Here is a 27,715-nt window from a genome sequence, read left to right on the forward strand (position 1 = left end):
ACATGGAAAGTAACCATGCTACTGGCCCTGGCTTCAGCCAGGAGAGTATCAGAATTGGCGGCTTTATCATATAAGAGCCCATATCTGATTTTCCATATGGACAGGGCAGAACTGCGGACACGCCCTCATTTTCTGCCTAAGGTGGTGTCAGCGTTTCACCTGAACCAGCCTATTGTGGTGCCTGCGGCTACTAACGATTTGGAGGATTCCAAGTTGCTGGACGTGGTCCGGGAATTGAAAATATATATTTCAAGAACGGCGGGAGTCAGAAAGTCTGACTCACTGTTTATATTGTATGCACCCAACAAGATGGGTGCTCCTGCTTCTAAGCAGACGATTGCTCGTTGGATTTGTAGCACAATTCAACTTGCACATTCTGTGGCAGGCTTGCCACAACCTAAATCTGTCAAGGCCCATTCCACAAGGAAAGTGGGCTCATCCTGGGCGGCTGCCCGGGGGGTCTCGGCATTACAACTCTGCCGAGCTGCTACTTGGTCAGGGGCAAACACATTTGCAAAATTCTACAAGTTTGATACCCTGGCTGAGGAGGACCTTGAGTTCTCTCATTCGGTGCTGCAGAGTCATCCGCACTCTCCCGCCCGTTTGGGAGCTTTGGTATAATCCCCATGGTCCTGACGGAGTCCCCAGCATCCACTTAGGACGTTAGAGAAAATAAGAATTTACTTACCGATAATTCTATTTCTCGTAGTCCGTAGTGGATGCTGGGCGCCCATCCCAAGTGCGGATTGTCTGCAATACTTGTACATAGTTATTGTTACAAACAAATTCGGGTTGTTATTGTTGTGAGCCGTCTGTTCAGAGGCTCCTACGTTTGTCATACTGTTAACTGGGTTCAGATCACAAGTTATACGGTGTGATTGGTGTGGCTGGTATGAGTCTTACCCGGGATTCAATATCCTTCCTTATTGTGTACGCTCGTCCGGGCACAGTATCCTAACTGAGGCTTGGAGGAGGGTCATAGGGGGAGGAGCCAGTACACACCACCTAATCCTAAAGCTTTATTTTTGTGCCCTGTCTCCTGCGGAGCCGCTATTCCCCATGGTCCTGACGGAGTCCCCAGCATCCACTACGGACTACGAGAAATAGAATTATCGGTAAGTAAATTCTTATTTTTTAGGTATAGCTAGGGTTATGTTTTATCTTGTTCCCCTCAGCTTATTTTGGTTTGCACTGCAACACCAGGAGAGCAACCACGACTTGTAAGGGTATATTTACGAAACGGCAACTTTGCAAAGCCGTTACTAGTTCTGGTTACCAGATTTAATAGGGCAATAGTATTGTCTGCAAAACACTCCTAGATTTGCATTTAATGTTGTTGCCCTTTTAAATCCAGTAGCCAGAACTGCTGACATGCTTAGTACATAGGGGATCATTCAGATCTGATCGTGGATGTGATAAATTTAGCACATCTACGATCAGTTACTCAGACATGCAGAGGGACGCCCAGCACAGGGCTAGTCCGCCCCGCATGTCTGGCCCTACCCTCGCGCATGGGTGTAAAAGCATTGCACGGCGGCAATGATTTTGCACCCGCCGAGTAGCTCCCTGCTTGCAGAGGTTAGCTGCGCTGTCAGGCGGCTACCTGCTGCGTCCCGGGTTGCAGCGGCTGCCCCCTTAACGGTCCAGACACGCCTGCGTTGTCCGGACCGCGCCCCACCAATGGCGTTCTAACGCCATTGGCACGCCCCCTCCCACCCCTGTCAATCAGGCAGAGGCAATCGCAGCCCTGAGATGTTTTAGCATCTCACTGGGCTTCACGGGGTGCGCCCACTGCATGAGCGCACTCCCCAAAGGGCTTCAGACTGCGATCACTGCTGCTGCAGCAGCAGCGATCCAGTCTGAATGACCCCCATAGTACCAGAAGAGGTGAGTAGGTTTCTGTAATGGCAAGAGAGGTTGAGGGATGTTTAAATAAAAAAATAGCATGGATGGAAGCAAGCTCATTACAGATCTTGCTTGATGACATGGATAAGGTCTGAAGTATTGGAAATACAAAAGCGGGTGGAAAGTGTTGGCGTGGAATGGGGCGTGTCAGGGGTACAGATTGGTGTATGGTGTCACCCGCAGTCATTGGAAGGAGCAGAGCGAATAAAGAGGACATGCAATGGTGATTTGTGGCTGGGATGTCTGTTTCTGCTTATCTACTGTAGGCTGGAGAACGTGGTGGGTGCAGGAACCACAACAGTTCATGAGTGCAGACTAGCATGGAGGAGAGTATTAAGAGAGGACTAATACCAGGGGAGAGGATGCTAGAGAGAGGAGAGAGTCTGATGAAAACTAATAAGAGAAGGTAAATAGAGTATGTGTATGGTCATGGCCGGTGCTAGGGTGTTTGGCGCCCCCCTGCAAACTATAAATTTGTGCCTCCAATATTTTACAAAGGGACAGTGTCCCCTGTAACAGTGACGCTTACACACAATGCCCCCTGTAGTAGTTATGCTTATGCACACAATGCCCCCTGTAAAGGCCCCCTTTAGTACTGACGCTTAAACACACAATGCCCCCTGTAGTAGTGACGCTTACACACAATGCCCCCTCTAGTAGTGATGCTTACACACAATGCCCCCTCTAGTGGTGTCGCTTACACACAATGCCCCCTGCAGTAGTTATGCTTACACACAATGCCCCCTGTAGTAGTTATGCTTACACACAATGCCCCCTGCAGTAGTTATGCTTACACACAATGCCCCCTGTAGTAGTTACGTTTACACACAATGCCCCCTGTAGTAGTTACGCTTACACACAATGCCCCCTCTAGTAGTGATGCTTACACACAATGCCCCCTCTAGTGGTGTCGCTTACACACAACGCCCCCTGTAGTAGTTATGCTTACACACAACGCCCCCTGTAGTAGTTATGCTTACACACAACGCCCCCTAGTAGGCATACAACATCCCCTGTAGTAGTGACTCTTACACACAACAACCCCTAGTAATAGTGACGATTATGCATACAACACCCCTTGTAGTACTGATGCCTACGCACACAATGCCCCCTGTAGTAGTGACGCTTAAACACTGCCCAGTCACACATACACAGATGCACACACCACACACACACACACACACACACACACACACACACACACACACACACACACACATTCTCTTGCTCACTCTCTTTCCATTCACTCACCTAAAGAAGGCTGGCTGCTAGTGCTGCTGGAGCCGCTCATCATCCTGTGTAGTAGGCTGCAGCCTGGTCCCGTGTAGCCCCACCCCCCAGCTCCATCTAGCTCCACCCCCTTTTCGGCCAGGCTACGGATACTGCAGGGAGAGTAGGGGGAGGCTTCTAGCTGCCAGCGCCGCTGCCTGTACAGTGTGACAGGCACAGCAGCTGGCAGCAGCAGGGGGAGACAGGGCGGCGCAGCAAAGGGATGCAGGGCAGGCATCGCGCCTGTCCGGTCCGGCGCCTACCTGCACTGCATCCCTTTGCTGAGCGGGTAGCGCTGGGTCTGTGTATGGTATATAAGAATGGAAAGTTACCATTAGTGGTTTGCCCATCAATACCAGGGGTGCAGGAATGGTTCTTTTTTTTTTGGCAAAGGGTGTCATGGCACTAAGCGCCACTCCCAGACGTGTTGTTTATCCTCTCTCCTTTCAATGATTGGCCCACCATTTAGCCCCACCCCCTTCCATGATAAGCCTGCAGAGTCTGACAGCAGGATGCCATTGATGTTTCAAACCATCAATGGGAGACCATAGATAGTGAGACCTTCGATGGCTATCCCTAGATGTGTGTGAATGTGGAGTAGCTAGGGTAGGTCATGAGAGAGGGGAGGAACATTTGATCCATATTGTGGAGGAGGTGGAGGCTCCATTACCGCCCCCTGGCTGGGGTAAGCAGCCTCTGCAGCTTGGATATGTGGTTTGGGATAATCATAGTATTTTTGGTGTGATGAGAATCCTCTGCACCACTGTGTCATTTATCACTAGTATCCACAACTATCCAATGCTTTGTGAGGCAGTGCTTAGAACTCATGTAACGTGCAGCTAGCATTAACCTACTAGTATTTGGGCTTTTTATGGGACTACAGTTTTATCAACAACAACTTGCGCATTTTCCATTCACCTATGAAAGTAAGTGGGGCTCTAGAAGCAGACCACATGAAACGTACAGGTACTGCATATATATGTTTGTGATGCTTTGTATGTATGCCACTTCAAACCCTTATTCAAACCCTAGCAACTTTATTTACAAATGGGAAACAGGCGCCCATGCTGAAAAACAACAGAAGACTGGAGCGGGCGGGGGGGGGGGGGGGGGGGGGGATTAGGGAACAGTATGGTTGTTAAATTAGTCTGTGTTAGAGCTATTCTAAAGCCGATGGAAGTGCTATCCGGCTTTTGGCTGATGAGTTGCAACAAATACATTTGTTTTGACGTTCACACAATTTGCATTTGTTTGCCAAATTAATTAATTTGCACTTTGTCAAGGTCTCCCCGACATTGCAAAGCTTCAAACGGGCACTAAAAACCCACCTATTCATCAGAGCGTACTCCTCTAACCCCCTGCCTCATGCCTTGAACATCTCTGCTTTGCTTACATACTGCCAGGGGTTAAAGTGAGCTGGAACGGGGCGGAACTGCGTTCCGTCAGTTCCACGCAGTTCCGCCTCCTCTGGCTCACCTAACCCGATGTGTGCCGGCGCCGCAAGGAGATGCCGGGCGCCCGCACAGTGGAAGCCTGGCAGCAGGAGCTCACTACTGAGCTCCTGCTTCCGGCTCTAGTGTGCGCTATGAGAGAGACGTCATGACGTCTCTCTCATAGTGCAGGGAACCGGACGCCGGGAAGATCACAGCTGTCGGATGCGGGAGCGGGGCTTGGTAAGTATGGTGCTTTTTGTTTTGTTTCTAAGGCATATCTGCTGGGGGCAAGCTACACGGGGCAAACTACAAGGGGTAAACTACTGGGGCAAACTACAGGGGCGCATTACTACTGGGGGATTACTACTTGGGGCACACTACTGGGGGCATAACTACAGGGGCTAAACTACTGGGGACATTACTATTTGGGGACTAAACTACAGGGGGGCATTACTACAGGGGGGCTAAACTACAAGGGGCATTACTACAGGGGGGCAAACTATAGAGGGCATTACTACTTGGGGCAAGCTACATGGGGCTAACTACAGCGGCGCATTACTACTGGGGGCATAACTACAGGGGCACATTACTACTGGGGGCATAATTACAGGTGGGCTAAACTACAAGGGGGCAAACTGCAGGGGGGCATAACTACAGGGGCTAAACTACGGGGGGCATTCCTACTTGGGGCAAACTACATCGGGCTAAACTACTGGGGGGGATAAACTACGGGGAGCATAACTGCAGGGGCTATACTACTGGGGGCATTTCTACTTGGGGCAAACTACATGGGGCTAAACTACTGGGGGCATTACAACTGGGGGGCTAAACTACTGGGGCGTAACTGCAGGGGCTAAACTACAGGGGGCATTATCGCTGGGGGCTAAACCACATGGGGCAAACTACATGAGGATTAAACTACAGGGGCTAAACTACTGGGGCATTACCACTGGGAGGCTAAACTAAAGTGGGGGTAAACTACTGGGGTCATAACTGCAGGGGCATTACTACTGGGGGCATAACTACTGGGGCTAAACTACAGGGGACATTACTACAGGCAACATTACTACTGGGGGCAATACTACACAGGGCCATTACCATTAAGGGCATTACTAATGGGGGCACTACTAATGAGGGCATTGTAAAGGGGGCACTTCATAAGGGGCATCACTACTGGGGACATAAGGGGCACTACTACTGGGGGCATTGCATAAGGGGCACCACTACTATGGGCTCTATATAAGGGGCACTACCAGTACAGTGGACATTGCATAAGGAGCACTACTACTGTGGTCATTGTAAAAGGGGCGCTACTGCTGTAGGCATTGTGTATTACGGGGTGCTACTACTGTGGGCATTATGTGTATTAGGTGTGCTACTACTGTGGGCATTATTACTATTGTGTGACCACGCCCCTTTCGGTTTAAGATCACGCCCCTATTTGGGGGCTTTATTGCATGGGCGCCGGGGGAAGGGGGGGTGAGTTCCACCACCTCTCTAGGACCACTTTAAGCACTGCATACTGCCATCAGGCTACCTCCCGCTTGCTTGCACCTCATGTAATCTGTCTGTCGCCCCTTCCCACTAGATTGTTAGCTCTTCAGAGCAGGGCCCTCTTTCCTCTTGTTTTCAATGCCCTCTTCTCGACATATTTCACTCACAGCTCTCCCCTACTCAATGACCATCTTTACCTGCTTTTTCTCCTGCTGGTAAAGGCTCATCTCTATCTATGGCCGTCAGCCCCAAGTAGTACGATGATTACTCCCTCGCTACTTACATCTTAGCTGTATTATGTCTTGAGAATTGTGGTGCTCTTTGTTACCTGTACTCGATTTTTGTTATTTATTTACTGTAATGCTAAGTTTTGTCTCCCTGCACTGTCCTTTGTACGGCGCTGCAAAACACTTATGGCGTCTTATAAATAAAATGTAAAAATAATAATAATAATAATAATAATATTCTTTTTTTATCCTCCTTCCACAGTCATTTGTTGCTGATTTTCTATAGTGTCTAGCACAGTGGTTCTGAAATGTTTTTCTGCTGTGACACACTGAAGCGTAACATCCAGGTATGTGACACATATAAAAATAAATGTAAATGAACCTTATTGTACCCAGAGCACACACACCTAGCAGTTCTTTACATATCAAACACTTCCCCAAATACACACACCTCCACATTCTCTTTATCCATTGCAGTTTACTTACCTTAGAAGGACTCCTTTCCTCTTCATCTCCTCTGCCAACCTACTGAGTCTGCGACTGCCTGCTTTTAGCTCCTCTCTAATGCTGCAGGAAGCCAATGGGTGGATGCATACCTCCCAACAATCACAATTTTTGCGGGAAAGTCCTGTTTTTTGAGCACTGTCCTGCTGTCCCTGCCACGGGCCACAGTGTCCCTCGGTGGGCGGAAAGTTGGGAGGCTCCCTGTTACTGAAGCAGGAGGAGAGCAGGAAGCACACACTCCTCCCCTTGCTCTGCTGATTGGCTGCAATGTGTCCTGTGGTACCTGGCCTGTTTTGTTTGTTTTTTTGTCCCAGCCACGGGCCACAGTGTCCCTTGTGAGCGGGAAGTTGGGAGGCTTCCCGTTACTGGAGCAGGAGGAGAGCAGGAAGCACACACTCCTCCCCTTGCTCTGCTGATTGGCTGCAATGTGTCCTGTGGTACCTGGCCTGCTATTTTTTTTGTCCAGGCACGGGCCACAGTGTCCCTCATGGGTGGGAAGTTGGGAGGCTCCCCGACACTGCAGCAGGAAGCACACACTCCTCCCCTTGCTCTGCTGATTGGCTGCAATGTGTCCTGTGGTTCCTGGCCTTTTTCTTTTTTCTTTTTGTGTCATCCCACTGTCATTGTGCATGACACACCACAGACCAGCTTGGGACACCCTAAGGTTTTGTAACACATGGGGGGGAAAAGTAATAGGGTCCTAGTTTGCTGACCAGGTTGGTTTTGCCTTGTTAATGATTGCCGCTTCAAAAATACATGCAATCTCGGCCGAAATCCCAGACCTCTGCAAACTCGAACCCTATTACATTTCCCCCATAGTTTGGTATTTATATGGTAGTATAGGCTACAAGCCAAACATATTGCATTACACTTCACAATTGTCAATACTGTATGTAGTTATTTTAGTGCATTTATGAAACCTGGTACCAAATAAATAGTTGGTTGCCCATGGCAACCAGTCACATTGTAGTCCTTGTATTTTAAATGCATCTGAGGAAAGGGAAGGAAACTTCTGTTTGATTGCTGTGGACTAAGCCACCTGTTTACTTGTCACCAGTTTTCCTCTGTCTCACACTCTCTGCAGGTGGCGGCTACAGGTGGCTAGCTGCTGTAATACGATCCTGTGCACAGAAATACATTACAGCTACAACTTTGCAATATAAATTTAGTGACCCGTGACCTAAATAATTACAGTAGCCCATCTTTGGTGATTCTGCAGATGAACGGCTTCCGTAGAAAAGATACTGCAGTGGTGTGCAAATTGAATGGGACAAAGCTTATTGGCCCCCATTTAACAATGAGTTTCCTTTGCTGGAAACCCATTTTTGGAGTTAAATGGGACCAATCGCTATTTAACAAGGCTAATAGCGCTGCCTTTCATATTCCCCATACTGCGGCACTCTAAACTGTATTTAAGAACGAGCGCTATTTCTGAAATAGCGCTCGCTTACCTGTAATGGTCTCGTCTGCTCCGGGCAGACGTTAGGACATTGCTGCAACGGAGTCCGTCCTGCGCTCCGGCTCCCCCCTCCCGCAGCAATCCCGGCATGCATTACGCCTGTCGGGTTGCTATAGAGACAGGAAGTCTGAGGAGTCCCAAATGGCCGCCGCGTCTGGAAATCACTACTGCGCATGTGCCGGAAATTACCGTATTCCGGCATATGCACAGACTCTCCCTACACAGATCATTTGTCAGCGCTGATGTAAGGTAAACCAGCACTGACGTGGCAAATACCGCATTCACTCGCCGTGGCATAGGCTCTTCTTAAATAGAAGAGCGCGATGCCACTATACCACGGCGGGGGAAAACGGTATTTTACAATTCGGATTTTTCATAATGATAAATGAGGGCCATTGTTTTTATGGTGAATAATTTACATATTTTTAATATGACCTCTTGCAATTCCTCTTCTGGTTGCGTTTTTTTAAGAAGTATTGAAACACTAGATTTATTACCTCCAGCAATATCACAAACTGGAGTTCTGGACAAGAGGATAGGTGCATGGGACTGGAGTGCAGAGCACGAGGATAGGACACATCACTGGTGTATGGGAGTGCAAAGCACGAGGATAGGACACATTACTGTTGCATGGGGCTGCAGAACAAGGAGATAGGACACATCACTGGAGTATGGGAGTGTAGAGCATACGGACAGGACACATCACTGGAGTATGAAGCTGGAGTGCTGAGCAAAAGGATAGGACGCAACACTGATATAGGGCACGAGGAAAGGACACTTCACTGGTGTATGAGAGTACAGAGCAAGAGGATAGGACACATCACTAAAGTATGGGAGTGCTGAACAAGAGTATAGGACACATCATTGGTGTAAGGGACTAGAGTGCAGAACAAGAGGATAGGACGCAGCACTGATATAGGGAACTGGAGTGCAGAGCACGAGGAAAGGACACTTCACTGGTGTATGAGAGTGCAGAACAAGAGTGTAGGACACGTCATTTGTGTAAGGGACTAGAGTGCAGAGTACAATGGGGGTAATTCTGAGTTGATCGCAGCAGGAACTTTGTTAGCAGTTGGGCAAAACCATGTGCACTGCAGGGGAGGCAGATATAACATGTGCAGAGAGAGTTAGATTTGGGTGGGTTATTTTGTTTATGTGCAGGGTAAATACTGACTGCTTTATTTTTACACTGCAATTTAGATTTCAGTTTGAACACACCCCACCCAAATCTAACTCTCTCTGCACATGTTATATCTGCCTCCCTTGCAGTGCACATGGGCCCTCATTCCGAGTTGTTCGCTCGCTAGCTGCTTTTAGCAGCATTGCACACGCTAGGCCGCCGCCCTCCGGGAGTGTATCTTATCTTAGCAGAATAGCGAACGAAAGATTAGCAGAATTGCTACTAAATAATTCTTAGCAGTTTCTGAGTAGCTCCAGACCTACTCACAGATTGCGATCAGCTCAGTCCGTTTAGTTCCTGGTTTGACGTCACAAACACGCCCTGCGTTCGGCCAGCCACTCCCCCGTTTCTCCAGCCACTCCTGCGTTTTTCCCTGACACACCTGCGTTTTTTTGCAAACGCCAGGAAAACGCTGAGTTACCACCCAGAAACGCCCCTTTCCTGTCAATCATTTACCGAACAGCAGTGCGACTGAAAAGCGCCGCAGAATCCACAGCAAATCTGCTAAGTTTTTAGTTAAATAACTAAGCGCATGCGCCCTGCGTGCCTTGCGCATGCGCAGTTTGCAACAAATCGCAGCATAGCGAAAATCGTCAACGAGCGAACAACTCGGATTGACCCCCTTGGTTTTGTCCAACTGCTAACAAAGTTCCTGCTGCGATCAACTCAGAATTACCCCCAATGATAGGACACAACACTGGTGTATGAAGCCGTAGTGCTGAGCTAGAATATAGGACACAACACTGATGTGCAGAGCCACACATACCACTCCATTTCCCTCTGCTCGTGATGGAGGGGGTCATTCCGAGTTGTTCGCTCGCTAGCTGATTTTAGCAGCATTGCACACGCTAGGCCGCCGCCCTCTGGGAGTGTATCTTAGCATAGCAGAATTGCGAACGAAAGATTAGCAGAATTGCGAATAGAAATTTCTTAGCAGTTTCTGAGTAGCGCCAGACCTACTCACAGATTGCGATCAGCTCAGGCCGTTTCGTTCCTGGTTTGACGTCACAAACACGCCCTGCGTTCGGCCAGCCACTCCCCCATTTCTCCAGACACACCCGCGTTTTTTCCTGGCATGCCTGCGTTTTTCCGCACACTCCCAGAAAATGTCCAGTTTCCGCCCAGAAACACCCACTTCCTGTCAATCACACTCCGATCACTTCAACGATGAAAATTCTTCGTTCGGACGTGATTAAATCTACTAAGTTTTATGTTAAAATACTTACCGCATGCGCGCTGCATACCATGCACATGCGCATTTTTGCCTTAATCGCTCCGTTGCGAAAATCGGCAGCGAGCGAACAACTCGGAATGACCCCCGGTGTTCATTCTGCATCCAAATAAACATGAATTAATTGTACATGAGTACAAGCCAATGCACATGCTGCATCTGTGACCTGTCCTGTATTTACTGTACAGGACTGCGTGTACTGCAGCCGTGTTCTTCACAGTCTAATGTGTCCCATCTCCACTCAGTGAATGCTGACGCGGAGTCAGTGCCCACATGTACGAGCCCACATATCAAGATATATGTGTGAACAACGAGATGTCGCTAATGAAATCTCAGCATTTCTGTGCCCAGTGTTTACACTTGTTATCTCACGTTCCTCTTACAATTAATGGTTTGTCCCCAGGAACTTTTTTCAATAGAATTCCCAAAGTGCTATCATAATGTACATTATGCAGCAGTGTGTGCTGAGCAAACCTTCAGTACTGAAAAGAGGGTCGTTGTACAAAATAACGTGTTTAATGCAGATAGAGTAACTACAGATGTTCACGACTCTTCCTTCTCATCTCCATGTGTGATGATGTAACACAGGGACTTGTAGTCAATATTTCCAGCTACATCAATTGGTGTCACAGCAAACATTTGTTCCACCTGGAAAATAGTAAAGATTATTATTAGGAGGTGACATGAGCATCAGTGGTGATGTAGGCGGTCATTCCGACCCGATCGCTCGCTGCAGTTTCTCGCAGCGCAGCGATGGGGTCGGAACTGCGCATGCGCCGGCACAGAAATGCGCCGGTGCATGGCAGCCGTCGTTACCTAGCGATTGCCTCTGAGGCAGAGGCGGTCGCTGGGCGGTCCGGGGCTGGATGGCGGCGTTAAGCCGCCGTTTAGGGGGAGTGGTCCAGCCAACGCAGGCGAAGCTCCCGGCCAGCACGCTAAACCTGCGCTGGTTGGGAGCTACTCTTGAACTGCAAAGGCATCGCCGCTGTGCGATACCTTTGCACTTCTATGGGGGGGAGGGCGGCACTGACATGCGGGGCGGACTAGCCCTGTGCTGGGCGTCCCCCCGCATGTCAGTGTGAATTATCGTAGCTGTGCTGAATTTAGCACAGCTACGATCAACTCGGAATGACCCCCTTAATCGGAGTTATTGCTCACCTCATCTGCTGTGAATCTGTCTGCTTGTGTCATCAGGAGATTCTTTAATCTGAAGGAAACAACATAATTTTAATCAAATTGTTTGGAAGCCCTACACAGAATGACGGGTGCAGGGCCATAAAAATAGCCAGATGAACCTGGGTCTGAAAATGATCAAGGGACAATTGTGAGAGGCTAGTGAGCTGTCACCAGCGCTGTGTGGGTGTGGCCAGTGCTGTGTGGGTGTGGCCAGTGCCATGTGGATGTGTACATTCCCATTTTTATGAGCCCCAGTGTCTCCCTAAATATGTAAAAAGTAAGGAAATAGAAATAAAAAAAATTAACTCATGATTTATGTCTGGCCGTCTGAACAGCCGGGCGTCTGGTCATCCTGACATAATGATGGGCATTTTTTTAATGTGGAGCTGTAGTCCCATCTGCCCCATTGTTAATCTGGCCCTGGATGGGGTGTGCCATGTCTAATTGGAACAAAATTGAGCCCTAAGGGGGAGATTTATCAAAGCTTGGAGAGAGATAAAATATTAACCAATCAGCTCCTTTCATTTTTAAAACACAGCTTGTAAAGTGACAGAAGCTGATTGGTTGGTAATTTATCTCTCTCTGCCTTATGGATAACCACGCTTTTATAAGTCGAGACCAATAGAGAGTTCCAGTTCAGAATATTAGAGCCTAGGCTGGAAAGAGCTGTCAGGACCTTCTTCCCAAGACCTTGCCTCAGGGCAGCGATATGTAAGTCCCGCTTCTGATTTGTAATGCATCCAATAAATATACTGTGATGCTTCCCCTTTTAATTAAAATGAGACATACTTAATGGCTTTCTAGGCGTATTTAGAGAGCACCTGACACACACAGTGGTGGTGAATATGTGTGACTTGAACCAAAAAATGTAGTCAGTTAGTAACATCATGAGCAGTGGTGCAAGTAGAATTTTTTTTTTCTTAGTGGTACTGATAGTAAAAATGGGTGTGGTCGCGTGTCATGAGGGGGCATGGTCACACAAAACTCGGGGAGTGGCTACATGAATATAGGGGCATGGCCACATTATGCCACACACCGTAATGCCCATTACACATTATGCCAGACACCGTAACATCCATTACACATTATGCCACACACCGTAATGTCCATTACACACTATGCCGAACACCGTAATGCCTTTTACATATTATACCACACACCGTAATGCCTATTACATATTATGCCACACACAGTAGCGGATCTTGCTACGGGCACGTAAGATTTTTGCCCTGGGCGCCGCTTTCCAGGGGGCGCCACCACCGTGGCAAGATCTGCTACTGTTGCCCCCCGGTGCTCGGTAGATGCGGTGCTGTGCGGTGCGCGATGAAGTCATCACACACCGCACTGCATTGTAGGAGCAGCACATAGACACTAGGGGTCATAATTGACCTCTAGTGTCTATGCGGTGGTATGGGAGAGACGTCATGATGTCTCTCCCATAGATCAGAGGAGCAACACTGGCGGCCGGAGACGGAGGGCAGCAGCGGTTGGAAAGCAGGAGCGGGAATTGTAAGTATTTGTTTTTTAAGCGGCGCAACTAAGGGGCACAACTCTGCATGGGGCACAGTACTGTGGGCACGGTGCAACTAGGGAGCACAACTCTACAGGGGGCACAGTACTGGGGGCATAGCTAAACTAGGGGGCGCAACTCTACTGGGGGCACAACTCTACAGGGGGCATTACTGACCACGCACATTCTCCGTGAAGCCACGCCCCTATTTTTTCGCCTGGGGCGCCACAAAGTCTAGATCTGGCCCTGGCCACACACAGTTATGCCACTTAATCCCCAGCAGTGGGCTGGTGGTACTGCGTACCACCACCATATTTATTAATAGTACTCTGTACCATTCTGTACCACCCTACTTTCAGCACTGGACATGAGGCACATAAGGTCTGATTCAAAGGTGGATGCAAGTAAATCATTAGGCGCCAGTGCCTGTTTTACATATGCGTATGTTCTCCCAATGGTCACTGCTGATGTACGCACTTTGGAACTGCATGGAGATCCATGCAGTTCCAGTAGGCGTGACAGGAGGGGTGGCAGGGTGTCAGTGGGCTGTTGGTTGGTGTGTCAGGGGGGGGGTGTAGGGGTTAGGAACTGCTTCGGCACCGACAGCCAAATACCATTGGCCATTCTGAGCAAGCATACGGTTGCCCAGAAGTCCGCTGGTGCAGCCAATGGTAGCGGATTAGAGCTGCAGCTGGTGGGAGTCTCAGTAGATGGCGCATTGACTGTAGCATTTGCATAATTACTCAGTGGAGGCTGCAACAAAAACTGCAGCTGCTGCTTCTTCGCGTCCACCTCTGAATCACTCCCATAGTGCCTAGTAAATAAATAGTTTGCATCATTCTCATGACTATTGGTTCAGCCCCAAAATGGCTGTCACCACATAGCATAGATGACAGGCACACTTTAAGTTAAAGCTTTTTCATGCATCATTTCAACAGGACTCCTAAAGCTCAAATATAGTTTACATTTTATGTGTAGCTATATAATATAGTGCAATTTGTAGTCTAATTAGTCCTTATTAATCTGTGTTTACAATGCTGGATCACGCACTCATCTTTATGGACGTTCCCAGTTCCATTGGGGTCCAGGAGTTTGAAAGCGCTAACGATAGAATCTTCCGGGTCCGTTCCTGGGAAGGAAAATTGAGAAAATGGTCGGCTGAAACACATAAGCAAATATATGAACAACTAATACAGACGTAGTGGGAGCTGGGCCATGGGGGTGATTCAAAGCTGATCGTAGAAGTTAGGACATCTACAATCAGATTCTCAGACATGCGGGAGGACGCCCAGCACAGGGCTACTCCCCCCCCACATGTCAGGCCCTGCACCCCCCTCATGGATACAAAAGCATCGCACGGCAGCAATGCTTTTGCACCCACTGAGTAGCTCCCTGCCTGCGCAGACTAGCTGCGCTGGCAGACGGCTACCCGCCGCATCCCGAGGAGCATCGGCTGCGTGTGACCTCACGCAGCCACCGTGGCGCCCCCCCACAACGATCCGGACACGCCTGCGTTGTCCAGACCGCGCCCCACCAATGGTGTTCAAATGCCATTGGCACGCCCCCTCCCGCCCCGCGAGCACCTCTGCCTGCCAATCAGGCAGAGGCGATCGCAGCACTCCACAAAGGGCTTCAGACTGCGATCGCTGCCGTTGCAACGATCGGATCTGAATTATGCCCCATATAAGGCCCTCTGAGACATTTCTAGAGCCCTTCTGTACAACCCACATAGTGTGAAATAATGTTTTAATAGCATCTGGCCTATAATACTTTATTTATATCTTATGTGTGTCTAAAATGAGATAATGAAGCTGGGCACAGAGCCTTGCTGCAGGAGAGCCCCGGGAATAGAGCACAGCACGCCATGCTGACGTACCATTCAGCTTTTCCCCAAACAGTGACAAGAATATAGTGAAGTTGATGGGTCCTTTCCCTTCCTTCAGCATTTCATCCAGCTCATCTTCATTCACATTAATTTTACCTGAGAGAAAAAGAGAGACATTAAAAACTTTGTCGTGATCGTAAAACCCATATTCTTATTTTCTGGCTTCTTCTAAAATATTTGATTGTATAAAATGCACTATTCATACTTTTGACCATCCTGCCTCACAATCAGGTATAGGACAATGGCTCTCTCAACTCAGGATCTCCTCCGAATCCTAACCATCACATGCAAACTCCTATCCCCAAGTATGTATCAAGAACTGTTTTACAATATAATACATAGAACATGTCTCTCTCCCAGTAGACAATTCCTCATGGGTTTAGCACCCTCAGATAAATGTCTTAAATGTAATCGGAAAATGGCGGATTTGTACCATATATCATTTAGAATGTTAGCTCTCACGAGTAGATACCGTTATTGTATCCAAGTCCAATTCTAATAATAAACTGTATGCCAATCGTGTACACTCAGCGTTTCTCCGTTATAACATTAGAACGATTTCATCAGAAGGTATGATAACACCGTTCTAATGTTATAACGGAGAAACGCGTTAAGGACACCCGTATATTTGGCTTGGGAACACCTATATACTCAGGACGGCTGTATCCACTATCCTGCCAGAGCTATACCAAATCACCATCGCGGCGAGAAGCTTTTTAAACAGCACCGACAAAGAGGAGCTGAGCGTCGTGCTGCCGCAGCTCAGTGCCGCTCCCTCGCCCTCTAACCAGAAATATAGAACCGAGGCCAGAGTGAGAAGACTCACACACTCCGGAAATCAGGCGACTCCAGCAAGGGAACAACCAGCGGCGTGCTGCGGCAGCCGGGCACTGCCTTTTTCCGGAGCTCAATAATTCCATCACTGGTCACGGCGAGGTGAGATATATTAATTGCACCGAACTTACCGACAGGAATCTATATAAACTGTGGTATATAAAAGTTCAATATCAGCCGTTGCTGAGTGTACACAAGTGGCATACAGTTTATTATTAGCAGATCCGGCCATAGCTATAGGCAAACTAGGCAATTGCCTAGGGCATTTGATATGCCTAGGGGCATCTGCAGCTGCTGCTGATTAAAATGATATGCGGCCTGCCTATATTCTGTATAGCATTTCATATGCAGATACAGACACACTCTCACACAGTATATAGACATGCTGCATATCATTTTAATCAGCAGAATCTGCTTGTGCACCCTAGCCACATAGCAATGCAAATAAGATGCATTTTCATAAAAAAAGGTGCCCGATGTTAGCATTGAGGCAAGATTATGAGGACACATCTGTATCCAAGCAGAGGCAGAGGTCACAGTGTTAGTGGAAGTGTGAGTGCTGTGTGCATGTGAGTGGGTTGGTTGTGTAGTAGTGTTCAGAATATGTGTAAGGAGCATTATGTGTGTCATGTAAAAATGCATTAATAATGTGCAACACATGTGTAAGGGGCACTATGTGTGTCATTATGTGTATAAAGGCATTAATAATGTGTGGCTTATGTGTAACAGGGTACTACTGTATGTGTGTCATTATGTGTATAGGGGCACTAATAATGTGCAGCAAATGTGTAGGGGGCACTCTGTGTCATTATGTGTATAAGGGCATTAATAATGTGCGGTATATATGTAAGGGACATTATGTGTAAAAGGGCATTAATAAAGGTTGTCATAATGTGTAAGGCACATTATGTTTATAACGACATTAATAATGTGTAAGGGGCATTACTGTGTGGAATTATGTGTATAAATGCATTACTAATGTGTGGCATTATGTGTATAGGGTGCTCTACTATGTGGCGTTGCGTATAGAAAGGGCACTACTGTGTCATCTAATATGAATAAAGAGCAATAGGGTGTGGTGTAATGTGAATAAGGAGCAATTCAATGTGATGTTATGTGAATAAGGGGCTCTACTGTGAGGAGTAATGTTTATAAGGTAAAGTAATACTACTGTGGGATGTAATATGAATTATGGACACTATTGCATGATCAAATGTGAAGAAAGTTGCACTACTGTGAGGCGTAATTGGAATTGGGGGTACTATTGTGTGGCCATGCCCCTTGCCAGCAAAAACACACCCTTTTTGTGCTGTGCGCCAAATGTGCGAACTGTTCCTATTTAAAATATAGGGGGTACAAACACCAAAATAAGGACTGCTATGGGTGAGGGGTGATGGTGCTGGGAAAGAGGTGCAACCAGTGGTGGTGCTAGGGGGCACCAGCCAAAATCTTGCCTAGGGCATCATATTGGTTAGGGCCGGCCCTGATTATTAGAATTGGACTTGAATACAATAATGGTATCTAGATACAATATAGCGGTCCATAGATACAAAACAACACTCTATCCACTCAAGTGGCATATACTGTATAAATTCTAAGCAACACTGCAGTGGACAATATCTTATTTAGCCACAATAATGGAAACATAAACTGTGGAAGAGATGTGGGAATAAGGACTGCTATATAAATAATCTGGATCAACAGAGTATTGCCATATATTGTATTGCTCTTTTGGGTGTTTCCATGCATATGAATAAGCAATTAATGAATTAAGCTCGCTAAAGTAATTCTTCAGTTTTTTATGTGTAATAAATTGTTTTTTAATTGATGCGCTGTTTTATATATGTACATGGTGGCATTGGAATTCATGCGCTCTCTTTAGATATATATCTATTGAATAGATGTTTTATGATGTATAAATATGACTTACTAAGTACCTTAATATTAATATCGTCTATTTGTATACTTTTTTACTTCATTCTGTTCAAAGGAAAGATCTAATGCTTTGATATGAGACTAAAGAAGAATCATATTGCATTAATGTCACTAAAGTAAATGTATAAATATGTACAAACGCTTTTTCACAATGTATACTGTAACACTGTAGGGGTGCAAGGCGCCTTTTCCTGGGGAATATGGCCGCACGCAGCAGCTGAGGAACAACACAAGTCCAGTTTCTGGTACAACTGACCCCGGCCAGTTTTATTGAAACAGAAAATAAAACAAACCCCAAAATAAAAATACCTTGCCTGTCCGGCACTAACTAAACATAAGATATTCCTAACTGTCACTAAACAAAACACAGAGTTCGTCAGTACATACTGTATAGCTTACTTGCATCAGAAAGCGTGTCTCTCACACACAGATCCTGCAGCCTTCCCAGGCAGTCTGCCCATACTAATCAGGTTAGAAGCACTATAACACTCTTACACAGCTGAAACCCTGATTAGCCCTCTGTGAGGCCAAAGACCCGAACTGGGCCCAATGTCTAGAACTCGCCTTATCTCTCTCTCAGAGCCTTTACCCAGCTTTTACAGCAAACTGAAAAGGTTCAGACAAAACAAAAAGCATTTTTCCTAGAAGTTAACATTTTCTAAAACATGTAAGACAAGAACCTGGGACAAATATACCTGCCCTCAAACACTATCCCAGTGTTCTTGTCACATATCCCCCTCCCCTGTTTCGACCTAGGGGCCGGAACACTTGTAGCCCCCAAACAGAAGATGCGAGACAATGCATCTGCGTTGGTCAATTGTGTTCCCGGTCTATGTTCGACAGTAAACTTAAAGTCCTGCAACGCTAGAAACCATCTAGTTACACGAGCATTCTTGCCTCTATTTACATACATCCATTTTAAAGGGGCATGGTCTGTCACTAGTCTGAATTGTCTACCCAAGAGGTAATATCTCAAGGTATCTAGTGCCCACTTAATGGCCAAAGCCTCCTTTTCCACAATGGCATACCTTTTTTCATGCTCATTGAGTTTCCTACTCAAATAAATGATAGGGTGTTCGTCCCCATCTCTGGTTTGGGACAGCACAGCACCTATCCCTACCTCTGAGGCATCTGTCTGTACCACAAATTCTTTTGAAAAATCTGGTGTTATCAACACCGGTTGTGAACACAAAGCCACTTTTAACGCTTGGAACGCCTTTTCTGCATCAGGGTTCCATTTCACCACATTTGACTGCTTCCCTTTGGTAAGGTCTGACAACGGCACCGCTGTGGTCGCAAAATTAGGAATAAACCGTCTATAGTACCCAGTAATTCCCAAAAAAGCCCTTACCTGTTTTTTATTCACTGGACGAGGCCAGTTTTGAATAGCATCAACTTTATTCAATTGGGGCCTAATCAGACCTCTGCCTATGGTGAAGCCCAAGTATTTGACCTCCTCCATTGCGAGGCAGCACTTCTTTGGGTTAGCAGTTAACCCTGCCTCTCTGATTGAGTCCAGTACTGCTTGTACTTTAACCAAATGTGACCCCCAGTCTGTACTGTGAATTACCACATCATCCAAATAGGCAGCTGCATATTTTCTATGGGGCCTCAAAATTTTATCCATCGCCCGTTGAAAGGTTGCTGGAGCCCCATGCAACCCAAAGGGTAACATCTTATACTGGTACAGCCCCTCCGGAACCGAAAAGGCTGTTTTTTCTTTGGCGCTATCAGATAAAGGTATTTGCCAGTAACCTTTGGTCAGGTCCAATGTGGTGAGAAACCTGGCTGTTCCCAGCCTTTCTACAAGCTCATCCACACGGGGCATGGGGTATGCGTCAAACTTGGACACCTCATTTAACTTACGAAAGTCATTACAGAAGCGTATGCTACCGTCGGGCTTCGGGATGAGCACTATGGGACTGGACCACTCACTGTTAGACTCCTCTATGACTCCCAGTTCTAACATGGTTTTAACTTCCTTAGAAATAGCTTCTCGCTGAGCTTCTGGAATCCTATATGGCTTTAAATGAACCCTGACCCCTGGTTCTGCGACAATGTCATGTTTTATTATGGTCGTTCGGCCAGGCAGCTCTGAAAATACCTCCCTATTTTGGATGAGAAATTCTTTAACCTGATTGTTCTGATCAGCTGATAATGTCTCTGACACCTTCACTGCGGGAAGCAACCGGGGTGAAGACACCGAAGGGCAAGGCTCCGCTGACAGAGACAACCTATCTTTCCAGGGTTTGATTAAGTTAACATGGTAGATCTGTTCGGGTTTTCTCTTTCCCGGCTGGTATACTTTGTAATTAACCTCATTCACTTTTTCCCTAATCTCAAATGGACCCTGCCATTTAGCTAGGAATTTGCTTTCCACAGTGGGTACCAAAACAAGAACTCTATCGCCAGGAGCAAATTCCCGTATCTTGGCACTCCGGTTATAGACCCTCTGTTGAGCACTTTGGGCCTGTTCCATGTGCTCTCTGACAACAGGTACCACGGCTGCAATCCTATCCTGCATTTGTGTTACATGCTCAATAACGCTTCTATAAGGAGTGGGCTGTCCTTCCCACGTCTCTTTGGCAATATCCAACAGCCCTCTGGGGTGTCTACCATACAACAAATCAAATGGAGAAAACCCCGTAGAGGACTGAGGAACTTCTCTGATGGCCATTAACAAGTAGGGCAACAAACAATCCCAGTTTTTCCCATCTCTCTCAACAACCTTTTTTAACATACTTTTTAATGTTTTATTAAACCTTTCCACCAACCCGTCAGTTTGGGGATGGTAGATGGACGTCCTGAGGTGAGTGACCTTAAATAACTTGCACAACTCTTTCATGATCCTTGACATAAATGGAGTACCTTGGTCAGTCAAAATTTCTTTTGGTATTCCCACTCTACTAAATACCTGCACCAGCTCCCTAGCTATCGCCTTGGTTGTGATAGTGCGTAAAGGGACAGCCTCAGGATATCGAGTGGCATAGTCCATAATTACCAGGATATACTGATGGCCCCGAGCAGACTTTAACAAGGGCCCCACGAGATCCATGGCTATTCTGTCAAACGGGACCTCTATAATAGGCATGGGAACTAGTGGGCTCCTGAAATGGGGTCTAGGGGCATGACACTGGCATTCAGGACAGGAAGAACAATATTCAGACACTTCTTTATAAACCCCTGGCCAAAAGAACCTTTGTAAAACTCTTTCAGTGGTTTTTTCTGCCCCTAAATGTCCTGCGGTAACGTGACTATGAGCTAAATCTAGTACCGTTCTCCGATAAGGCTGGGGAACTACCAGCTGTTCCACCACATCCTCACCCCTTTTGACAATGTGGTACAAGAGCTCATTACAGATGGCCATGTGGGGATACGTAACCCTGTCACCTGGTACCACAGGTTCCCCATTAACAATCTTAACATTCTCTCTAGCCTTTATTAAGGTAGGATCCTTTAACTGTTCAGACGCAAACAGATCCTTCTTTACCTCCAGGTCAGGCACGCTTTCAGTTCTAACTACTATGTCTCTGTTCCCGGCAAGAGGGTCCTCACTGGACTCCCCATCTGTCACTTCCCCAGCCAAACTAGCAAAAGGCAAAGGGCCAGAAAGTTCCGAAGACCCACGTACATCCATAAAATCACCGGTATTATCAACTGGCTTTTTACTTCTCACATCTGTTGATAACCGTGATTCCCACAGTTTCCAAAAATGAGGAAAATCCCTCCCTATTATGGCCTCATGCACCAAGGTAGGGACCAGTCCCACTTTAACCATTGCTGACCCACAACAAGTTTCTATATTCACCTCAGCAGTGGCATAATGTTGGGTATCCCCATGTATGCAAGTTACCCCAATAGGTATTTGCTGGACCTTTAAGGGGTTCACTAACCCAGCTTTCACGAGGGTAACTAAACTTCCTGAATCTAGCAAGGCCTCTACCCGGTTACCCTCTAAGAACACATCACACATTTGTTTTTCCAGCTCAGGTGAAGGTACCACAGTACAGGCTAACCTAGCAAAGAAAGACATTCTGCGACATTCAAAGGCAGCATCACATTGCATGGGTTCTTGCGTGACTGGGCAATTGGCAATAACATGACCTGGCATACCACACCTAAAACATTTAACCACACGATTATCAACCCGTTTGGGCAGCATAGACCGTTCTAGCCCCATTGGCCTGTCTCCAGGGCCAGTGTTTACAGTCTCTCCAGCCTTGCGTTCTCTTAACCGCCCAGCAACATTTTCCCACGGAACAGTCTTACCAGTCTTTACTGAAGGGCGCTGTCGAGGATCTATGGGTTGCTGGGTGGTCATCAGTAGTTCCTCTGCTGCCAAATACCTCTCTACCATGTCCACTAACTGGTCAGCAGTACCCGGGTTTCCATGGCTCACCCACTTGCGCAGGACCATGGGCAAAGATCTCAAGTAGCGGTCCATGACGACTCTTTCCACCATCTGGGGACCAGTTAATGTCTCTGGCTGTAGCCATTTTTTTGTTAGCTGAATAAGGTCGTGCATCTGGGAGCGCGGAGGCTTCTCCATGGCGTACAGCCAACGGTGCACCCGTTGTGCTCGTACTGACAGCGTGACTCCCAGGCGGGTCAGGATCTCAGTCTTTAGTTTATCATAGTCCCGAGCCTCAGCAGGGCTTAAATCAAAGTAAGCTTTTTGGGGCTCACCTGACAGGAAAGGTGCCAGCAGACTGGCCCACTGTGCTTTCGGCCAGTTCTCACGCTCGGCAGTCCTTTCAAACGTGGTCAGATAGGCCTCCACATCATCAGCCTCTGTCATTTTCTGCAGGAAGTGACTGGCCCGTATAGAACTAGAGCTGGTTGGAGCACTGACGGCCACATCTCCAACCCGAGCTGCAAGTCTCTGCACCACTTCTGCTAAGGCCTCTCTATCCTGACGCTGTTGCCTGTAAAGTTCATCAACAACTGCCTGCTGTTGTCTCTTATTTTCCTCCATTGCCACCTGCTGCTGTCTTATATTTTCCTCCATTGCCACCTGCTGCTGTCTGTTGGCCTCCTGCTGTAGTCTCCAATTTTCCTCCATTGCCACCTGCTGTTGTCTCCTATTTTCCTCCATTGCCACCTGCTGCTGTCGGTTGGCCTCCTGCTGAGCCGCTGTAGCTTGCAGCAAGGCTTTAAGCAGATCCTCCATGTCGACAGATTTTTCAGGCGGCTTTGTAGCTGCTTTCACCCAAGACATATATCAAACCCTCAGGGGTGAGTCTCAGTAACTTCACACTGGGCTGTATCTGCATAAACCACCGTTTTCTGCAGGCCTCACAAAGCTGCTGCTTTCACTTATGCGCAGAACGGCATGCTCGCATTCTCCACCAAGTTGTAACACTGTAGGGGTGCAAGGCGCCTTTTCCTGGGGAATATGGCCGCACGCAGCAGCTGAGGAACAACACAAGTCCAGTTTTTGGTACAACTGACCCCGGCCAGTTTTATTGAAACAGAAAATAAAACAAACCCCAAAATAAAAATACCTTGCCTGTCCGGCACTAACTAAACATAAGATATTCCTAACTGTCACTAAACAAAACACAGAGTTCGTCAGTACATACTGTATAGCTTACTTGCATCAGAAAGCGTGTCTCTCACACACAGATCCTGCAGCCTTCCCAGGCAGTCTGCCCATACTAATCAGGTTAGAAGCACTATAACACTCTTACACAGCTGAAACCCTGATTAGCCCTCTGTGAGGCCAAAGACCCGAACTGGGCCCAATGTCTAGAACTCGCCTTATCTCTCTCTCAGAGCCTTTACCCAGCTTTTACAGCAAACTGAAAAGGTTCAGACAAAACAAAAAGCATTTTTCCTAGAAGTTAACATTTTCTAAAACATGTAAGACAAGAACCTGGGACAAATATACCTGCCCTCAAACACTATCCCAGTGTTCTTGTCACAATACTCTTTTGGTCTAATGCTTCAATCAAAAAAATATATATAAAAAAATGCACTATTTCATAAGATAACCATACTACAGTATCTCTTTTAACTGTATCTATATATTTATGCAGCAGCGAAAAGATGACACTGGATTATGGCCTGATTCTGATTTAGGAGTAAAGCAAAAAGAGCAAGTAACTTTGTGTCTGGAACAAACCATGTTGCAATACAAGGGGAGTAAATACATTTATATTTTTTCTGTGTAGGGTAAATACTGGTTGCTTTTGCATGTAGCCCACAAATGTGAGACAGTACTATTTTTACACTGCAGTTGGTACTGTATGTCAGTTGGACACACCCCACCTAAATCTAAATCTCTCTGCACATGTTACATTTGCCCCACCTGCAGTGCACATGGTTTTGCCCCGGGGGAACAGTTACTTGCTTTTTTTTTTTTTACTTTACTTCATACTTAGAATCATGCCTTTGTCCCAGCTGTGTTCCTGTGCATGCCCTTAGCTGAGCACACAAAGAATACCTCTTTCTCCTTTATCAGAAGGCCATCGTCCCTATACGGGATTATGGGAACAGCGGTATTCTGAAGGTGCATGGGTTTAACAAAGGAGATATCATAAGTACCTTAATGCATACTTGCCTACTTTTGAAAAAGCATATCAGGGAGATTGTGAAAGTAACACCTACCAGCACGGACGTGCACTGCTACATCATGAAAATGACATCCAAATGTAAATGAGCCCCAAAGTTAGTAATAGGCCCTACACACTGGCCGATCCGCCGCCGAGCTGCCCGACGGCAGATACGGCCGACGGGCGACCCGGCGGCGGGAGGGGGGGGCAGTGACGAGGGGAGTGAAGTTTCTTCACTCCCCCCGTCACCCAGCTGCATTGAAGTGCAGGCAAATATGGACGAGATCGTCCAATTTGGCCTGCATGTACAGCTGACGAGGCACCAGCGATGAACGAGCGCGGGGCCGCGCATCGTTCATTGCTGGAGCCTCCACACTGCACGATATGAACGTCATCTCGTTCATTAATGAACGAGATCGTTCATATCGTGCAGTCATGTCGGCCAGTGTGTAAGGCCCATAAGACCTACTTGTTGAAGAAAAGACACTGATACTTTGCAGGATTTGTTTTTGTATTGTGTTTTACCAGAGATTCCATATACTGTAAGTGCCCACTAGAAACCTTGTTTAAAATGCATGTAGCCATAGGGATCATTGGGGGATCATTCCGAGTTGACCGCTATCTGCATTTGTTCGCAGCGCAGCGATCAGGCTAAAAAACCGGCAGTTCTGCACATGCGTATGCGGCACAATGCGCACGCGCGATGTACGGGCACAACGAACGATGCAGTTTTGCACAGGGTCTTTTCAGGGAGTGTTCGGATAAACGCAGGCGTGCCAGGGAAAGCGCAGGCGTGGATGGGCGAACGCTGGGCGGGTGTGTGACCTCAAATCCGGAACTGAATAGTCTGACGTGATCGCAAGAGCTGAGTAGGTTTTGAACTACTCTGAAACTACACAAAACATTTTTGCAGGCGCTCTGCGATACAACCGTTTGCACTTCTGCTAAGCTAAAATACACTCCCAGTGGGCGGTGGCATAGCGTTTGCATGGCTGCTAAAAACTGCTAGCGAGCGATCAACTCGGCGTGACCCCCATTGGGCCTTATATTCCCCAATGCAGGGAAATGGTGCTGATGATTCCATTTGAATGTATATATCTCTGATTTATTCCCCCCCCCCCCAAGAATGTAACAGCTGCATAATGGGGGTAAGGTGCAATCAGGGAGATTGCTGGACTATTCAGGGAGTCAGGGAGATTGCTACTGTTTCAGGGAGTCTCCTGCAGAATGAGGAAGGGTAGGCAACTGTGCCTTAATGTAAGGTATCCATATGAAAAGTTACAGAATGTTGTTGTTTTTTTGTTAAATATATTCTTTTTATTGAGAGACTCAAACAGTGTAAAATGGGGGTAAGTCAAACCTGATCGCTGCTGTGCATTTTCACACAGCGGGCGATCAGGTCCAAACTGAGCATGCGCCGCAATGCGCAGGCGCGTCGCATGGGTTCAAAGCGGATCGTCGCTCAGCAATGAGTTTGTGCAACGGATTCATTCACATGGGCGTTTGTGGGTGTCAACTGACCGTTTTCAGGGAGTGGCTGGAAAAAGGCAGGTGTGTCCAAGCATTTGCAGGGAGGGTTCCTGACGTCAGTTCCGGTCCTGGACAGGCTGATGTGATTGCAGCGGCTGAGTAAGACCTGGGCTGTGCAGAGACTGCACAAGATCTGTTTCTACAGCTCTGCTACACATGCGTTCGCACACTTGCACAGTTAGAATACACTCCCCCTGTAGGCAGCGACTATCTGATTGCAGCAGTGTAAAAATCACTTGCTAGCGATCAGGTCTGAATTACGCCCAATGTCATAATAATAAAATCATAAAAAAAACATAAATGATATGAATTGCAGCATACTTGTCCATTCTCCCGTAACTGCCAGGAGGCTCCCGAAAATCGTGTGGCACTCTCTGCCCCCAGGGAAAGTGGGCATGTCTCCCACATCCCGCTTTCCCCCCTTTCATTTGCTCACCTCCGCTCACACAGGAGAAGTGGGGGGAGGCGATGATGTAATCTGCATGAAATCGTGTCATTGTAGCCCCGCCCTCACTTTAAAATTCTGGTGATGTGGCATTGTAAAGCAGGGGGCAGGTCTACAATGACGCAATCGCATCTCCACGCCCCTCAGACTGCCTCCTCCATGCCCTCTCCAGTGCGACCTGTCTTATCTCTCCCGGAGGGAGCAGCCATTAAGTAGGTACTGTAGGTGTCCTGTAGAGTTATTAAACATATACAGTGGAATGTAATGCCGCCCGAGTCCAGAGGCTGTGCGGAATGCCGGCCAAACTTGGACGTTTTTTTTAAAGGGGCAATCACTTACAAGGCATGGTTTTGCCTTTTAAGTGATTACCCCTTTAAAAACAAGTCAGAGTTTGGCCGGCAACCCGCACAGACGCCGGACTCGGGCGGCATTACATCCCGCTGATAATATGAGAACAAACAAAAAATCAAATAAGTTGGCCACCTAGGTAGTTAAGACAGAAAAGTGACAAAAGACAATTCAAGCATGCCCTCTGCCAGTTCCCCATAGCAGGACTGCCCAGCCCCTGACTGAGCAAGCTGCAGTGCCCACACTCTGTATAAGCCAGCAAAATAAACAGTGGGTGTTTACCCTGCAAGGTTCCCCTGTACAGAGTCTTTGATAGCAAATACTATACATTGAAATCATCTCGGGGATCAGAGTCTTGCAGAGAGACTACAGATCAGGCGGCTGAGTATCTTGGCTGGTTGGCTGTAAGCAAATGCTCGTCATCATCATAATATTCTGTTACCATCCTTTATACCAAGTGGCCATCACATTCTACCATAAAGGTGCTTTGTACAGGCATTGTCAATTCTTCTGGATGCAGCAGCATAAAATTATCTATTGCCCTATTTTTAAAATAGAAGAAAGCTATACACGTGGACGGAGCCATTGCCTGTTTATGCAGCACAGTTATGCTTGTTATGCTCCACTCCATTTGCAACTGACAGTCTGGGTGTGCGTGCTTACGGTTTCCACTGCAAGGAATACAGGACAGATTTAGGAGAGGACAGGCTACCAAGGTAAGTATAGGAGCTGGCCAGAGAGGCGGTGTGACTGAGTGGGCAGAGACTGACTCCCGAAAACATGAGAATTGCTCTGC

The 27,715-nt window shown here is 47.3% G+C and overlaps 1 protein-coding gene and 1 long non-coding RNA gene across 4 annotated transcripts in view; one reads left to right on the forward strand and one right to left on the reverse strand.

Annotated features, from left to right (window-relative positions):
- The window catches only part of LOC134936716 (uncharacterized), a 98,246-nt gene that overhangs the window by 17,885 nt on the left and 52,646 nt on the right, over nucleotides 1-27,715 (forward strand). For 2 of the 3 annotated variants that reach the window (XR_010180541.1, XR_010180539.1), the window contains exons 2-3: nucleotides 6,591-6,675; nucleotides 15,505-15,578. This is a non-coding gene — a long non-coding RNA (uncharacterized LOC134936716). Of the gene's footprint in view, nucleotides 1-2,171; nucleotides 2,312-6,590; nucleotides 6,676-15,504; nucleotides 15,579-27,715 lie in introns of all 3 variants that reach the window. The other variant, XR_010180540.1, reaches the window with a different exon arrangement.
- The window catches only part of MYL7 (myosin light chain 7), a 33,484-nt gene continuing 16,968 nt past the window's right edge, over nucleotides 11,200-27,715 (reverse strand). Inside the window, exons 4-7 of the mRNA XM_063931908.1 lie at nucleotides 15,265-15,369; nucleotides 14,439-14,517; nucleotides 11,861-11,909; nucleotides 11,200-11,350 (exon numbers count right to left, since the gene is read on the reverse strand). Coding sequence (XP_063787978.1) covers nucleotides 11,246-11,350; nucleotides 11,861-11,909; nucleotides 14,439-14,517; nucleotides 15,265-15,369 — 338 coding nt within the window. The 3' untranslated portion in view covers nucleotides 11,200-11,245. The remainder of the gene's footprint in view (nucleotides 11,351-11,860; nucleotides 11,910-14,438; nucleotides 14,518-15,264; nucleotides 15,370-27,715) is intronic.

This window comes from Pseudophryne corroboree, chromosome 6 (genome assembly GCF_028390025.1).
Source record: "Pseudophryne corroboree isolate aPseCor3 chromosome 6, aPseCor3.hap2, whole genome shotgun sequence".
Classification (NCBI taxonomy): domain Eukaryota; kingdom Metazoa; phylum Chordata; class Amphibia; order Anura; family Myobatrachidae; genus Pseudophryne; species Pseudophryne corroboree.